At 35.3% G+C, this 17,614-nt stretch overlaps 1 protein-coding gene across 13 annotated transcripts in view; it reads left to right on the plus strand.

Annotated features, from left to right (window-relative positions):
- The window catches only part of GABRB2 (gamma-aminobutyric acid type A receptor subunit beta2), a 163,571-nt gene that overhangs the window by 4,298 nt on the left and 141,659 nt on the right, over nucleotides 1–17,614 (plus strand). For 2 of the 13 annotated variants that reach the window (XM_083798081.1, XM_083798079.1), the window contains exon 3: nucleotides 104–17,484. The exons of the other annotated variants lie outside the window; for them this stretch is intronic. Coding sequence is in view for 1 of the 2 variants with exons in the window: in XM_083798079.1 (XP_083654205.1) it covers nucleotides 17,410–17,484 (75 nt within the window). In the remaining variant the exon portion in view is untranslated. The remainder of the gene's footprint in view (nucleotides 1–103; nucleotides 17,485–17,614) is intronic. 13 annotated transcript variants of the gene reach the window in all.

Genomic DNA, 17,614 nt, shown 5'->3' on the forward strand with positions numbered 1-17,614 from the left:
AAATAGTTTGCTGTTTTGTCTGACGAGGACGCTTTCAAATAATAATAAAAATAATAGGCAGATTTTACTTCTGTGTGTAACCAAAGCACCATTTTTTTTGTAGCTTGTTGCTGTATTCATGGTCATGGCTGAGTGAAAGAAGTTTATGTGTTTAGTTTTCAAGATGTTTATCTCTTATCTGAATAGTTTCAACCATCTGTGCTCAGATGCTGAAGTTGCTCATAGAACAATTGCTTTGTGTGTTTTACTTTAATTACGTGGGAAACTAAAGAAGAGCAGGTGAAATAAGACAAGTCTCATCTTCTCACTGAAGAGGCTGTTCATGCTTTAGACTAAAATTGTCCAGCATTTAATTTGATTACTTGGAAATGTTTGAGGTCAAGTTTTGAAGTTATCTCAACATTTTAAGGACAAAACTTGGCCTTAGACTCTTGAGGGTTTACACCCGAAAGACAAGAAGATGCTGAAGCATGGTAGCAGTAACTGGTACAAAATAAATGTGTTTGTATGTAACGTGTGTTAGTACTTCTAGAAGTTTGTTTGAAAGAACCTTTCAGTTATTTTGAACTAATTGTAAAGAAACATCTTACCAAACAGAAATGGGATTTTTGGGATACTGCTGCAATTGTAATGATGCGTTCGGAAATAATATTTTGAAACTTATCAGTTGTGTTAATGTGATTGTTCTACTGAAATACTTTGTTTAATGCCTTAGTGGCATGTTTATGTTCTCAGCAGTGTTGACAACATTTGTTCTCAAACTGGGGGCATTCTGTGATGTACAGGAGTTTTTCCATAACGTAAGCTGTAGCCCTGGGCCTAATCTGTGGATGACCTTAATGGTAGCTGTGTTGTGAGGTCTCAGTGACAGAGAACTTGATCCTGTTCTTTCAAGATGCCAGGAAAATGCTGAATAATCTCACACTGAGCAACACCACTTATGAAGTAAGGGACTAAAATGGGCTTCTAAACTTTGTTTACGCTAAACTGTTAATTTAGGACCTATTTTAGTATTTAGGACCTATTTTAGTATTTAGGACCTATTTTAGTATTTAGGACCTATTTTAGTATTTAGGACCTATTTTAGTATTTAGGACCTATTTTAGTATTTAGGACCTATTTTAGTATTTAGGACCTATTTTAGTATTTAGGACCTATTTTAGTATTTAGGACCTATTTTAGTATTTAGGACCTATTTTAGTATTTAGGACCTATTTTAGTATTTAGGACCTATTTTAGTATTTAGGACCTATTTTAGTATTTAGGACCTATTTTAGTATTTAGGACCTATTTTAGTATTTAGGACCTATTTTAGTATTTAGGACCTATTTTAGTATTTAGGACCTATTTTAGTATTTAGTATTCTCCCTTCCAGAGCTTTAAGAGCAAAGAAAGAAAATTGCCTTGTATTTTAAAAGAGTTTTCATTAAAACTAATCTGGAAAGGAGAGAGATGAACATAGTTAGTTCTTAGGCTGCTAGGAGTAGTGTGGGAATGCTGAGGGTTTTCTTGATGGAACTGCAGTCTGCTAGGTCTGTATTACATCTCACGCCTTCCAAAGTGGAAGGTAGTGCAAAATATTTTCTTCTTTAGATAAAGAGAGAATGTTTCAGGGATTTCCAGAAATTTGGTCTCCAGTTAAAGGTGATAGCATATTGCAGTACTGTGATTGCTGCTCGTAGACTGACTATAAAACTACATATTATTTTTAGTATTCTGAAGTCAGTTTGTTATGTCTCTATAATGAAACGTTTGAACTTTGTGAGAAGTTTTTTCAGACTGTCTGTAAAACTGCTGGGGGGTCATGTGTAGTTCATTTTGTCACAGGTTTGTCTAAAGTCTTAAATTACTTGAAGATGATACCTGCTTCTTAAAACCAGCCATTCATTTTCCAGCTTTTTTCTTTCATTTTACAGCTTCAGAAGAGATTCCAAACCACGATTATTTTCTTAATCTGCTTAAATGTAACATGTAACAGTTCATTTAGCAATGAACTGTACACAAATATTAATATATCCTGATAGGCCTGAAGTAAATGGGAAGAGAGGCATTCAAGCAGAGAACAAAACACTTGGCTTACAAGGCCTTAACTTGTTCATTGCAAAGTCACCAGAATTTGGCCTTGATTTTGGTAGAAACCAAAAGGAATACCATTGAATACTAGCTGTAATTTTTAGGTACAAAACCTTTTGAAATAATGACAGAGAGACACACATGGAAATAATCTTTTGGATTTATGGGCCTGTTTTCTGAGCAATGGGCTTGCTGTTGCTCACTGTGTAGTCATGGTAAACACCATTGACTTAAGATAAATGAAAATCATTGTTTGGGGTCATGTATTAACATTAACAATATCAAATTTTTGCTTTGAGGTGAGACTAAACAATGACTGTTATTTGGCTTGAGCTCATTTCTGTTAATTCTGATGTTAACTTACTTTAAAATTACCAGCCTTCCGTTTCTCTTCCAGTCCTGTCACATTCTGTGTGAGCAGAAGGCTTTTACTTTGTTGAACAGGAGAACTTAGAACAACCGTTACAGAAATTAAATGTATGCTAGAGATGCCTTTAGACTTTGAGTTCTTATAGAGCTGATGAATATTTCTCATTATGACCAGCTCACAGTGTAACAGGTTTTACAGTTGCATTCCAAAACCTTTTTGTATGCAATAGAGTTAAACCTGTAAGCTGTTTGCTTGTTTAACCTTTTGTAGACAGAAAGTTGAACTGGCATTTATCTTACTTTTCAAAAATAGTTTTTAAATACTGGTACTTCTGAACATAATTCAGAACACAATGAATGTGAGAAAAGTGAGAGCTTCAGGCATATTTGGCTGTCAACAGGTGTCATGGCTATTCATACTCAGTCTGCATTTTGTGAGGAAATAATATACATCAAGTAATGATTCTATGTAGTACAGTATAGACTATGGCTAACTCCACTCACCTCTTTGGACCAGGCCTTGCACTTGTTGAGTATATGCATTAGGCTGGTTACACTGTAGATTTTCTTTAAGTTTATCTTACTCAGGTGACTATAGAAAACCAACATGGAGAGGTGTGAAAGCTATTTAAACTGAAAGTATTTTCCTATGTTAATTATTTTGATTTTATGTGAGATTAGATATATTGCAGTGAGTCTAATGCAATAGAATCATAGAATATCCTGAGTTGGAAGGGACCCATAAGGATCATCAAGTCCAACTCCTGGAACCGCACAGGTCTACCCAAAAGTTTAGACCATGTGACTAAATGCACAGTCCAATTGCTTCTTAAATTCAGGCAGGCTTGGTGCAGTGACTGCTTCCCTGGGGAGCCTGTTCCAGTGTGCAACCACCCTCTTGGTGAAGAACCTCTTCCTGATGTCCAGCCTAAACTTCCCCTGCCTCAGCTTAATACCATTCCCGCGGGTCCTATCACTGATGATAACAATATTCTCAATAGACTTTCCAGGTGTTTGTTACTTTACTTGATTGTTTCTTCTTAGCTTCCTTTTCCTTCATAATAAACTTTCATTGTAAAAACAATGCCTCTAGGGAGCTTGTCTTCTTCTTTTTTTTTTTAAATAACTAATGCCAGCTGGGTTGCCACATTTCCCCATCTTCATCTCCATAGTTAGCTGTTGAGCAGTCCAGTTGACAACACAGTGACCAAGACAGTCCTTCATCTTCGTTTTCTCCCACTCCCTCCGAACAGTTCACTCATAAATTGCTGGAAGAAAATGGTGCAGGTTCATTAGGTAGTACTAAAATAACTTTTTTCAGAAGCAGCTGAAGATTGCAAATATGTTGTACATTTGATCCATCCAGATAAGACATGAATATTTCTGTGGATAATGTTGGTTATGTGGTGGTTTTCAATGTCTTGGCTTATTCTGTGTTATATAGGTCAAAATCAACCCTTCCCCTCCCATCGTCCTCTTCTCTTGGTCTACAGCTATTTTGGGAATCTAGTACAGGATGTCTTGAAAAGAGGCAGAGACGTTCCATGGTTTTTTATGTATATATATATATATATATATATATATAATTTATTTTTTTACCCAGTAAATATACATGTTTTTAGGTAATGATTTGTATATTTAATTAAATACAACTCTTCACATTGGGGGTTTGTGGAGAAGAATCTGAACAGTTTTTATTTAATTTAAAGTATTTGCTTGCCTACCATTGTACAGATTTTGGCACAGAGATTTAGGATGTGTACATGGAGTTAAATAGACACAATAGGCTGTTTTGTCTTAGTGGGAGCCATTTGGATTGATTGAGTACATAATCCATCGAGTGGGAGCTGCAGAAACAAAGGAGTGATCGTCATCTTAACAGGGTGAGATTTACTTATTAGTATATGCCAAGTTTTACAGAGCACAGCCTAATAACTTCAGAGCTCAAAAAAAAATGCTTTTTGTATCAAGTTTTGAATTCTGTATTCAGGATATACCAATAGTAAGCACAACACTCAGAGATCTGAATAATCTCAGTCCAGCAAAAAACAGGCACAGCTGTATTGTGCCGATAGACGTTTGGCTTTTGGTTGCTTTTGATAATAGAGGCCCACTACTGGTTTTCTTAAAATCTTCCATGCTTCCTTGAGGTGTTTTCATTAACAGAACCCAACAGACATAGGTTTATATTGTGAAAACAACAGGAGCTGTCTTGCTACCTCTCAAGTAGCAGCATTTATCCTTATGTGTGAAAAAGGAAGAGACAGCTTGTGATGTAAAAAGAAATAGGGGTTAACTGGTAAGGAAGTAGAATGGAGCTGTTCCAAACCAGAAAACTCAGTGTAAAACATAGATAAAGGTCAGGTAAATAAAATTGGAGGGAGTGACAAAGAAAATAGCAAAATAGAGAAGAGTGCCCTATGTACGCTGGTACAGAAGGAAGTGAGAAAAATTTTCTGTCAGCAGTATCCTCTTTCGTTGATCCATTGTAGTTGTGCACATTGCTGTACGTGATCCATAGAGAGTACAGAATTGGAAATACATAGAAAGGAAAATACTAGAAATATTTGTTAGGTGTTTCTTTTCTAATCTTAAACGCTTCCCAGTGCTAGAGACGGTTGTTTTTATTATATCTTCTGTATTGTAGATGTATATGCTTCTTCACATAAAATAGTGTTTCTCAGCAGACAGTTTGAGTTTGGCTCTTGCCAAATTATTTTGTCAAATTGTTGTGCTTGTACACAGCTGGCCTATATTGAATTATCTACAAAGACTTCTGTGAACGCAAAGTAGGTGATGTCTATCTTAGGAACTGAATCTTTTTTTTTTTTTTTTTTAAACTGAAAGGCCTGCTTTATCTCTTTCTTCGATTATTGTCTGGGATGGCATCAGAAGACCTTTCCTCTCCAACTGTAGTAAAATACATTAATATGGATTTCCATTTAGCATCTCTTGTACTATGTCTCTAATTCATGCAGTTTTCTTTTTTAGCTTTAAGATATGCAAAAATGTATTTGAACATGGGAGTTATTTTTTAATGTTTATCCTTGGGGACCAAAGCATATATTCCTATGGTACACTACATATGGGTTGAAGTTTTCATACTGGTTTTGCTAGAATACACATAGTCACAGTCTGAAATTACTTCTTTAGAACATATACACTAGCGTAGCATGTTGGGAACTGCTTTCATAAGCCAGCTCAGAAGCAATTATATATATTTATATACATGATATGTTATATACTAGTATCATAAATACTATCATTAGGTGTATTCTTTGAACAGTGTCTGGAAATATATTTTTATAAGAATTTCAACAAGGGAGTGAAAGGCATTTTAATTCCACCATGTACTTACTTTATGTGTCCTAGCTTCTGCTTAGAGATTTCAGAGGTAAATGTTGACTCCTTGGTTTATCTTGTGCTTGGCAAAGTCTTGTTATGATGGTATTAATTCCTGCCTAGCTGAACTTCATGTGGCTTTTTTTTTTTTTTGAGGTCTTCCCAGCCTTGGAGACTGAGAGTTTGTATATTTGCTCTTTTTTTCTTTGTTTCACAGGTGGAAACTTTTCTTTAGCACTGTCAGAGCTCATGATAGTTGTGGGTTCAGGCTCATGCAACTTTTACCTGAGAAGTGGAAAAAATGGCTATATAGATATCCCGTTTGGAGTCATCTGTCCAGTCAAACACATGTTTTTGTATCCTCGTCTAGTTTGTTTTAAAAAAGTAGCTCCTGGTAAGCACCCTAGGTTGTTACGGCAGTATACTTTCCTGTTGTTTTTTTGGTGAGTTCCACTGTGGATTCTCAGTAGACCCAAGCATGAATTTTTGTTATGCAGAGATGAGAAGCAAATTACTTATAGCTGTTGATCCTGTAGGCATTATCCTTTTGCAGTAATAACTTTTTTTTTTTTATTTTCTGAAAGTATGTTATTTACCTTCATATTCGAAGGCAGTGAGAGGCCAGTGACACTACTGGCAGCAAAAAGAGGCTGGTGCTGGTGTTTTTTTGGCATTTATTTTTTTTTCTTAGTGTGCGTTTTCTTTTTTCCTCCTTTTCATCTTCTTTAATAGAAGAAATTAATCACATGTCCTAGTCTTGATGGCGTGTATAGGGGACAGTTACTGCTCTTTGATTTTGTACAAAGCAGTTTGACTTAGATATAAGCAGTTACAGCACCTAAGCTAAGACAAGATTTTATTTTTTTTTTTTGAAAACTGTAATGGGGAGTCTTTTTTTTTTTTTTTTTCCTAGAAGCATGACATAATTCTTGTACTGTTTCTTTTTAAGGTCAATATAAGTAGTTAGTTAATTGGATTGTTCTTTGTGTGCTGCAGTGATGGAAAACTTTAATCAGCACCAATGAACCAAGAAGATTTCCTACTGTTGATTTTTCAAAGTGATTGCTCTGGATGTATTCTGCAGGCCAGGGCATGGCTGTCAGTAATTTAAAGAGATTGCCTTGGAGATAATTTCTACAATTAAAAAAATAATTAATGCCGCTTTGTTTTTAGTAAACTTTGACCTATAAATATTTAAGTAATTTGACACCTGCCATATAATAAAATATATGTTTTTAATATGTTTTCTGATCAGTGTCTTGGTGCTAAAGAGTGGGAATGAACATAAAGTGTACTTTGTTAGTTCCTAGTACAGGGCTGGTTTATTTCATAACTTCTCTATTGAAAATCACATAAAACCTTTATAGACGAGCTGTGTAGTAGAATGAAAAAAATTATTTTGTGCTCTATAAACTTGTTACAAGTTTAAGCTGTTCCCATAGTTTTATTTGTGCTTCTCGGTGACTCTAAAGTCTGTCAGTATACCACAACTAAATCCTTATTTTTCATCTCTCCCTTTTTTCTCCTCATACCCCATGCAGCTCTCTTCAAGGTTTATATTACAGCTTTTAGTATTCAACCATGAAGAAGTACCGTCTTATATGGTAATAATAACTCTTTTATTTTTTTCTAAAAGTAAGCCAAATCCCTCATAGACTCCTAGTGGTTAATACCATAGGTCTTTGCAAGAGCTTGTATGGGTTTGGTAAGCAGGATTTGGTCCTTGCATTTAGAAAGGGGATGATCTTCCATGAGTTGTTTTTTTTAAAATGTCTTTTTGAAAGAAATGGAAAAATAACATCTTTCCTGTCTTTAGTGTTAAGAGCTTCAGGAACAGTCATGTCTTGAGTTCTTAGTACTGAAAAATTGTCTACTATGGATGGATAAAATCTGTAATTTAAAAATAAAGCAATATGCATAATTACATTAAATGTATAGGCATACTATGGGTTTACAAAAAGACAAACGTGACAGAAGCAGCCTTTGTGCTTTATTGTAATTATTTTTGCTGTGCTTCTACAAGGATGCCTACCCTGCTCACATTTCTTGACAGCAGTGGTATTTACAATAGACTTGTAATGGCTAGTATAATGCAAGTCTTGTAGAAATAGTGCTATAATGGGTATATATAGTTAGTCTTGCTTCATATCCTGGCCTTCAGACAGGTAAGTGCTCTCACTTCATAGGTTTTTGTCTAGAAAGATCTTTGCATATTAATTATCTGGCTAGGTATTTTCAAATTAGCTAATCAGCACAAAGATTGAGACTTGCATCACATCTACTGCATGTGTCCTTTTGAATGAGTTTTGCAAGCAGTTATGTACATACTTGCCAATCAAAATTAAAATTTATGTGCTAAATATGAAAAGACAACATTCAGGAAGTTGGCATCTGGGCAACTGAATGTAGTATTTTTAGATCATATTTAATGTAGGCTGTTACAGTCTAGATGAAGCATTTTGAGTCAGTGGTCGTCCCATTCCCCCAGACTTAAAGAACGCGGGGACTACTGTCTTGAGCAGCTTTTTGCGTATCTCTATCAAGTTTAAATCCTATTAATTTTTTATTCTGTAAATACTAACAAATGGATTCACTTATTAGGCCCAGAGGAAAAAGAATTTAGCTATGTAGGGGAAAGAAAATCAACCCTTCTGAGAGATGTGTTTTGCACCTCAAGTGAGCACTGTTGTGGAGGATATGGCACTTTGGTGGTTTATCTGTAGCAAAACCAGTGGAAATTGTAAAAAGTTTGGGCTTGGATGGGGTAGTATATTAAATTACCCTAATGTATGTGTTTTGAGAACCAGCTGCTTGGAGTGAAAAGTCCTCATTTCAGTCTTTGCTCTCTGGGTGCTGTTACTTCTTTCTTTTCTACTTTAATGAATAGTCATCTCCATTAACTAAGTGACTCTGAAAATGGATTAAAAAACAGAATTTACCTTCACATTTGAGTATCCTGATTTTTGCTTTTGAATGCTTTGTTTCTGTTGCCATTAATTTTGAATTATTTGCTGTATAGTAGCCTGGGTGCAGTGAACCCCTATACTAGATAGTTTATTAGCTTTTGATGATTGTGAGTGGAAGTATTTAGATTGCAGAGGGCCAAGAACAGAGGTCTTTGTCACAAGTTAACCTATGAAAGGCTATCAGCACATCCTTTGCCTTCTACTCCATCACTGGAAATGTTTTTTTTTGTTTTGTTTTGTTTGTTTTTCTGAATGACAGTAGCCTTGACTTGCTATTGTATTAGGCATGACTTGAACATATTAGCTTTATCTAGTTTTTTCATTATATTTATATATTATAAACCTGTCTGTATTTACTGAAGTAGGAGCTCTGTCCTGAGTAGAAGCACAGTACAGCTCTTCAGCAATTAGGAAACTAAGCAGTCAAATTGGCAGAAACTTGTTAATGTAAACTTTTCCAGAGATGAGTCATCACAGAGAATTTTCTTTAAAAGTCGTTTTGGATTAACACAGTGCAAAGGTCCCTTTATATGCCCTAAATGTAGTGTGGTGTGTGTTTGTGTGGTGTTTAGTTTAGATATGACCTTTGGAGAAAAATTGGGCTGAAGGCATAGAGTTAGGTAAAGGTTGTGCTAAACCCGTTTCAGATGAGAAGGGGTTCCAGCAACACTTGTGGATTTTCATATATAATTTGAAATATATATTTCATAATTTTTGGGATGTCTGAGAACTGAAGTCACCTGGCTTACAATGTTTAGAAGTATTTATTATCCAACTTCTTCCATTGTGTACCTAAAAGAAGTAGCCAGAAGTTCCTATTGCTTTTAAGTAACTGAAGGCATTTTTTCTCAGTGAGAATTACATACTAAAAAAAATTTAATACTTAAGTACGTGAACAAGGTACTGAAGCCTCTTGAAAAACTACTCACTTCTATGAGTGCAGAGCCATTTTGAAAATCTGGTCCTAATTTCCACTGTAAATGATTTTTTTAACTGAATTCTAAATTGTTTTTTAATAGTTGGAACAGAGATCCATTATGCTCATCTGAGTAAAACTGGTGCACAGATTTGTTTTCTCTATAGGTCTTTAAAAACTTCTTATATGCATGCTTTTATTGCATCCATTTAACAAAAGTCGTGAGGTAAGTTCAATTCATTGTGGTTCTGAAAGGGTCAATATGTGTTGTCATTTGCATAACAATTATTACCCAAAAGTCCAGAGGTCATTATGATCCATTTTTTGAGTCCATATTTATGTTTCCTTTATAAAATGTATTTTGAGTTAACAGACCCTGCAGCTCCAAAGGAATTTGTTGGGCATGGTGGAATTTTTCTCCTCTTTCAAGAACCGATGACCTATGTGGGATCCCTTCAGGGCACTAGAGTAACAGTGTTAATCCATGTTTGACGAGATGTGCACTGAAGGAGTCATACAACTTAAGTAAAATAAAATTGGTTTGAAGGTTCATTAGATTGAGTTTCTAAATTAAATAATTTAGGAACATAACTCTTTTATTATTCCTTATTATGAAGTGATTTATTCTTTCAGATAACATACAGAGAAGAGGGAAGTGTGATTAAGCAAATATGCACGTCATATTTACAAATGAGAAGCTGTATTTTGCAACTAATTGCATCATTTCACTACATATATAAGTCCAGAAATGACCAAGGATGCCTTTTATTCAGTTTGAAATTTTCCTTAAATTTATGTGAACATTCAATCAATTCTGCTGTCCTGTTGCTCTTTTTCACTGACACTTTGCAAGATTGCAAGGTGAGATGCTTTTAGTAATTCCATCCCTAATAAAATTACATATGTAATATTTATATCTAATAGCATACGCCTCCTTATGTTGCTCAGGATAAAGTACTTAATGACATAAGTAGATGGAAAAAATTACTTGCTTTATTTCCAGTTTTGAAAGAAGCCTTTTCAAAGGTGTAGGAATGTTTATTGAGGTAAGCATATGTTCAGATCAAGTTTCAGTCAGAAGTATATTATTATAGCTGATATACAAGTCCCTGAAAGCAGATTTGTAATGGAAATGCCAGGAGACCCTTAACTATAATTGTTCTCGTTAGCCTAGGAATGAGTACAGTTTTCATTGATCTACTATTATGTGACACAAGTGACCACTTACAGACAAATCCATAATTCTAGTGAACTGGCTGTATTCGAAACATTAGAAGTATCCAGATTTATACATACGCTTTGCAGCGTGCTTGTGTGAGCTCAAGTCCCACACGAGACTTGTTTTGAGTTTTAAAATGTTCAAATCTGATGCTGATTTTTCCATTGACGCTATTTCTGACTGTTTTCACAGATTTGTTGATACCTAGAAGACTTGAAATGCAATGAAATGTGGCTCCTGTATTTTCTCAGACATTGCGTGAATGTGGACAGGGTACTAGTTTTCAAAATTATTACTGTGTGATAGGTGTTCTTTTGAAATGAATGATAGTACTTGGTAGTTATTGTTGGCCAGAAAGTCATAACACTTTGCACATGGATGTGGTTTAAGGATTTTTAAAAGCTGGAGACTCTAGGTGTATGAAGGAAGTTCTTTGCTCTAAGGCTTGAGTCTGTAATGTGCCGTAACTAAATGCTTTGGTGAGGCAGCATTAGGAGGCTCCCGTGGTTCCTGCCAGGGCCAAACTTCCACCATTGGTAAGTGGAAGACATCAGTTTACACCTATATCTTTCTGGCATCCAGTTTGACTTCTGAGTTAAAAAACAAAACAAACAAAAACAAAACAAAAAACCTTTGTTCCAAATCATAAAATCATCATAATTAAGGTTGCAGGTAATGAAAAGACTTAAGTGTATATTTTAATTTTGATCAACTTCATAATTGGATTGACTTTTTGAGAACAGACTGATGTATGAACATTTTGTATGTCATTTGACATTTTAGAGAGAGGCATTTATGCTACAGTAATATGCTGACTAGGTAACAGTTTTGTAATAGCATAAAGGCAGCAGTCATTCAGGAAAGATCAAAATGAGAGATTTCATTCAAAATTCTTTCTTGTATAGCAAAGAGTTTTGGTATAATTGTTTCACATGGAAAAATTGTTTTTGTAAGGTAGTGTTTCATATTGCATGTGGCTTTAATTACATCTTTTGAGTTAAATTAACTCAAAAAAAGTAACTGGATATTGTGTTGTTATAGTTAAAGAATATGTTGACTGCAATATACACAGCCTTTTTAACTGTAGGCATTAGGAGATTAATATTTGAAATTTTCTCAGTTGATATTTAAGAAGATAGCACAATTTTTTTGCCTTTTTTCTTTTTTCTGACTATACTGTACTGTGTCTTTCCCATTTTAGAAATGAATCCCTGTATGCTTGCGGCTGTTTGTGACTCAGTGGTAAAACTGCTGTTTGACTCTTGAAAATCATTTTGGAGGCTTCTGTACTTGAGGAATGTTTACTCTTCAAGTACAAAAAGTGTCAAAAGCAAACATGTCACTGAGTTGTTTGGCTGGTGTGGGGCTTGTGTCTACTTCTGCCACTTTGAAACTTACTATTGGGAACTGCAGGATGCAACATGAGAAGTAACATGTAGAATGGTTGCCAGACACTTAGAAAAGATCTGGACATTCTTGTGAAATATGAGGGGGGTTATTCACAGAAATTAGGGAGAAATTCATTTTTGTTTATGTGTTTTGGTTGTCAGGGAGAAAAAGAAAAAAAAAAGAAAAAAAAGAATGTCAAACATGGGCATGTTTTGAAAATTGGATAACTAAACTCAGTGGGGAGAGGATGTTAGTGAGTCCTTCAGGCTGTGGATAATAGAAACTAGCATGTGGAAAAGTAGGTGAGAGTTTGGACTCAGAAATGTGCAGCAGGAGTTGTACATCCTAAATACATGCATTTGTTGCAGTTAGGACAAAGATTTTAATTTTTCTGCCTTCTTTTCTGCCTTTTTTTTTTTTTTTTAAATGAGAACTTGAATGGGAAGGATCTGTCTTCTGGTAGCCTGAATTCTGGAATAAAGGGATGATCCAATATCTGCATTTCATTGTAGTAGGTAATTGGGAGCTGAATATTAAATCAAAGATTTATAGATTAATACTATTAATGCATTGTCAATATATAAATTATTGTACATAAATATTGTTTCATAGGTCAGATGGTAAATGACAGACTGCTTTCCCAAGCTTGAAGTCAGACTGTTTTCCACAAATTGAAAAATAACTCTCTGTATCTGATGGGGATAAATCAGGAAAATACTGCTTTGGTTTTGTGTGAGCTAGTTATATCATACGGGTTTTTCTGGGAGAAAGAGACTTCCTACCTTGAAATGCATGTTTTTAAAATCTTGATTAGCATTTGTAGCTGGAGGTTCTGGAACCATTCATTATATCTTTCATAGACATGCCAACATGGATTTCTTATTTTTTTATATATTTTTTGCTTGGTTTTATGCAAGTGTCAGTGCAAGCAATTATCTAAGGTATGTTGTATGGCTAGAGTTGAATGTGTTGAGATTGACATTCCAGTGTGTGTGTGTGTGTGTATATAAAATTGTTTATTTTGTTATCAGTTTAAGGAGGGGCAGACTGTAAGGCAAGCTTATGGCTGTGGAATTGGGGATTTGGTTTCCATAAGTGACGTGAGTTTTTGTCAGCTGCTGGGGCAGAAGGGCTTCTTTGCAATGGCTGCAGCTAATATCAGCCTGTAAGCAGTGGCTCACACGGGTGTGTTGAAGGAAGTCTTGCTTCTGGAGTCTTATTATATGTTTCACGAGAATATTCAATTAGACATATATTGATGCATCTTGCAAACTCGAAACAGAGAAGAGACAATAAACGTAGTGTGTGTATATATATATATGTTTAGGTTAGAGACAGTGCTGGTGTAAATGGCTGTGTGGGTAGCTTCTTTGATAAAGACAGATAAAGAATATCTCATCTGTAACAGGTGAAACTGCATGCCACTACTTCTGGGTTTCGGCTACAGAAGTAGAATATGTACTTGAATTTTCTCTCACCTTTTTAAGTAAGATATAAGTGAGAGCTTTAATGAGAAAGGTGAATGTAGGTTATGGATGGGGCTTTGTAAATCAGCATTTCTGTATTTTAACATGGTCTTAATTGATACAGATCTCATGGATCTTTAAAGAGCAAATATATAGTTCCATTTTAACTGTGCCACTTCTGACTCAAGGCTTCCATCTTATGTTAAAGCAACCTTAACAGAATCATCAATATGCCCTTGAATTGTCAGTAATAGTGAATCTATGAAGCATGTAGTTGGTTTTGAGTTTTAAACATTCATTTAATTTTATTATGCCTGCTGTATAAGACAATGCTTATTTAAATTTGGCTCAAAAGTTAGATCTGAGATTTTCTTTTAATTGGTATATGCCAGTCTTCCAGTGTGCCCCTGTTTTGCATGAAGAGACATGACATTTCTTGAGAATCTTGGCCTTTTAACAGTTTTTTTTCTTGTGCTTTAGTCCTCCTTTAGTTTGGCCACAACAACTTTGGGTAATACAGACAGACAGACAAGGGGTATATAAATGCTGATTGCATGACTGAACTTCGTGTATTGAACATGAAGTACACATATTGATGAGGTACAAAACTGTCCTCATCATAGCTATCTGTTTCACCAGTGTTTCATCTTGTTCTTCAGGCTTGTTGCCTGTGAATATTCATTGATGTCTGTCATCTTATGCCTGGCTCTGAAGAGTATTCTCCTCCTCCTCCTCCTTGTACACACTTCTGTAACACTTGGCACTCTCTGCTTCCCTGGGTCAGTTATGTTTACTCTGGCTGGTGCAGAAAAATGGTTGAGCATTAATGGTTCAGCAAACGTAAACACATTTACAAACAAAAAAAAAAAAGTGAAATTGAATTTGTAGCCTGTGAATGTTTGACAGTCAGCCTTAACCCAGCTGGCACTGCTGTAGTTATATCATTGTACAGAGTGCAGCAATAATGGCAGCCTGAGTGCTTACCAGCACAGAGAAAGAAATTCTGTATGTTCTGTCCTCACATCTTCATTTGCTGAAGACAGGTATCCTTGAAGACACAAGCGTGTGCTGGAAGTTAAGCTTGTAAGTGTTTTGCTGAACAGAGCCTTTTTTGATCATCCTGCTTTCAGCCTGGATAATTGCATTTAGCTAGGAGGTGGGGGAATTTTACATTGTAACCAGTGGTAATGTCATAAACAGGATTATGCCTTGAGTTGTGTGTGGCAGATTAGACAACCATCAATAAAGAAAATATGTTTTCCAGCAAGTATTCTCATTGGAGGAAAAAAAAGTAGGAGAGAAAGATTAAGATGCAGTATATATCTAGAATTGTTTCTGTGCAGAATATTTTTTCCAAATTTCCCTTGAGGCTTCATCTGTTCTCTGAACATCCAAGAAGCACGTTGTGCTTCTGATCAGCTTCCCACTCATTCTCACCCCCACCACTTTGCTGTGTCATCTTAATGTCATTTTTAAATGCTAACAAAAGAATCATTTTGTTTATCATGCAGAAATAAAAATCTTGAGAGGGAAAAAAACATGTCTTTTTTATGTTATTTTAGCAGATCAAAGCTGACTCATAAGAGTAGCAAATATGAAATAAAGTAATTGATGTATTTAAAATTCACAATTCCCGAGTTAAGGATTTAAGAAGTACTTTGATTATAGTCATCAGATTTCATAGACTCTTTTTATAGATGATTAGTATTATTTTTAGAAAGCTTACCTTGCTGGAAAGTATTGCATTTAGAATACATAACAGTATAGCAATTTGTGATGCTGGATGTGGAATTGATACTTTAAATAACTCAGTCCCTTAAAATGAACAGTGACCGAGTAAACTGGAGGCCAAGGGGGAAGAGTAAAAGCAAATTCTGTCTGGAATAAGAGCTCTGGCATCACTTGGCATGGGAAGTTTTAGGTAATTCTTCATTTATTGCCTTTCTGATAGCCTGGTATAGGAAGATCCTAGAAAAAATTTCAAGTATATAACGGGTACCATTGCAGACAAGCACTCATACGAGTTATCATTTTGACCAAACCAAAACAAAAAGCCGTGGTTACTGAGTTCATGCTATATGGTCTATTGAAACTGTAAGGTGAAAAAAATATTCCTTTAGAGGTCAGTGAGGCTTGAGCCTTTTGCTTCTAGAGAAAAGGGAGAAAGGTGTTAATTTTGGGGTGGGAGCTTAATCTTGGTGATGGCAATGCATAACAAATGTGTTAAAGAAGGGAATAAAATATATACAAACGTTACTGGCAGTATATGAATAACAATGGGAGAAAAAGCGTTTGTATTAACTATATCACATCAGTAGGACAAATACTTTGTCACGTTTTTCCTGCGCACTCATAGACTTCATGCACTTTTAAATGTGATATTTGTTATTATATCCTGGGAAAAAAAATATCCTTTTTTTTAATGGCTATTAGGAAAAGTAATTGGAATTTTGGTTCATCTCTGGTGGTCTTGAGATGTTTGAAGTCAAGTCCCCTGTGACTATCTAGACAAAAAGTCTTCATAAATTTGAATTAAGGTTTAATTCGATTTATGTAAAAATTGACTTCAGTTTATAATTTTTGCTTGACAATCTTGTGAGTTTCTTCACACATGGAATAATAACATCTTCCAGATTGTGGGGTTTGTAGTGCTACAGTTGCTGTTTCTTTTGCAGTATCAGATAAAAGCCCTTGTAATAACTTTGTTGTGATCAGGACAAAGATTTTTTTGATTGGAGGAGATGAACTACAATTTTTTGTCTCAAAGTGGCAACCAACGCTAGCTCCCCTGCTGTTTAGAAGAATATCCAAAAGATCCATTTAGCAATGTATGTAAAAGCATCCACAAAAAGCAACAGAAACGTTGTGTGGCTGTCACTGTGTAGTGTTTTCCAACAAACCTTACTTCTGAAGCTCACTAGTAAGAAAAGTGTTTCCAAATCCAGTGGTAGTGTAGAATAAACTTGCAAACTGTCCAGTGCAAAACATCTTCCTCTAGAGCAGCCAATTTTTGTCCTGCTTGGATTATGTTTCTGTATTTAAAAACAAAATAAAAACAACAAGAATGAGTCTAGGAGGAACACTTCTTTTCCAGTGATCTTAAAACACAACTAAGTTTATGACTTAAAAAAGCAAAACATCTGGAGTTGCTTAGTTTTATGGGCAGAGTTTTATTAGGGCTAGTTAGATTTTTCTTTCTCTGTGTAGTTATACTTCTGATATTAAGAGAATGTGGGACTTAAATGAACTGATGTGGGAATTAATGGTGATAGTGAATTAAGGTTTTGATTGAGATCTTCAAACAGAAGGAATTAAAGATCATTCTTATAAATTTGAGTAAGTTGCTGGGGAAACTTGGAACTCTCCCTTGAGATAGATCAATGTTATAGTCATTTCTGGCTTCCCAGCTTCTAATGCATTTGTTTCAAATCTGTGATGCTAACTGCTGGTTGACCTCCTACACCTGGCTAATATAGGAGACGATAGAAGCTTCTTGCTTCATTTCATTTTACCTTTACATCTACTTACAAGCAAGTTTAATTCTGTCTCCAATTCTAAGTAATTACACCAACTGTGAATGAGTATTAATGATAACACCTTTTTTTAAAGGATGGCAACCCTTGTATATCATTAACTTGTTATATCATCAAATCGTTATCTTAACATCTGATGAAAGCCATCAAAATAGTTGAGAGAGGTGGGTTGCAGGAAGGGATGAAAGGGACACTCTGTCCCACCAACCAGGTAACAATTCTATTTTACAGAAGGTTGAAGTAGTTTCTTGGGCTTTTAGCAATATGACTATAAAAATCATTGGACTGTAAGCTTGTAAGCAAGAGCAGACTTTCCTCTGGTGGTGGAAATCCCTGGTGCC

The sequence above is a fragment of the Anser anser genome (assembly GCF_964211835.1).
Source record: "Anser anser genome assembly, chromosome: 14".
Taxonomy (NCBI): domain Eukaryota; kingdom Metazoa; phylum Chordata; class Aves; order Anseriformes; family Anatidae; genus Anser; species Anser anser.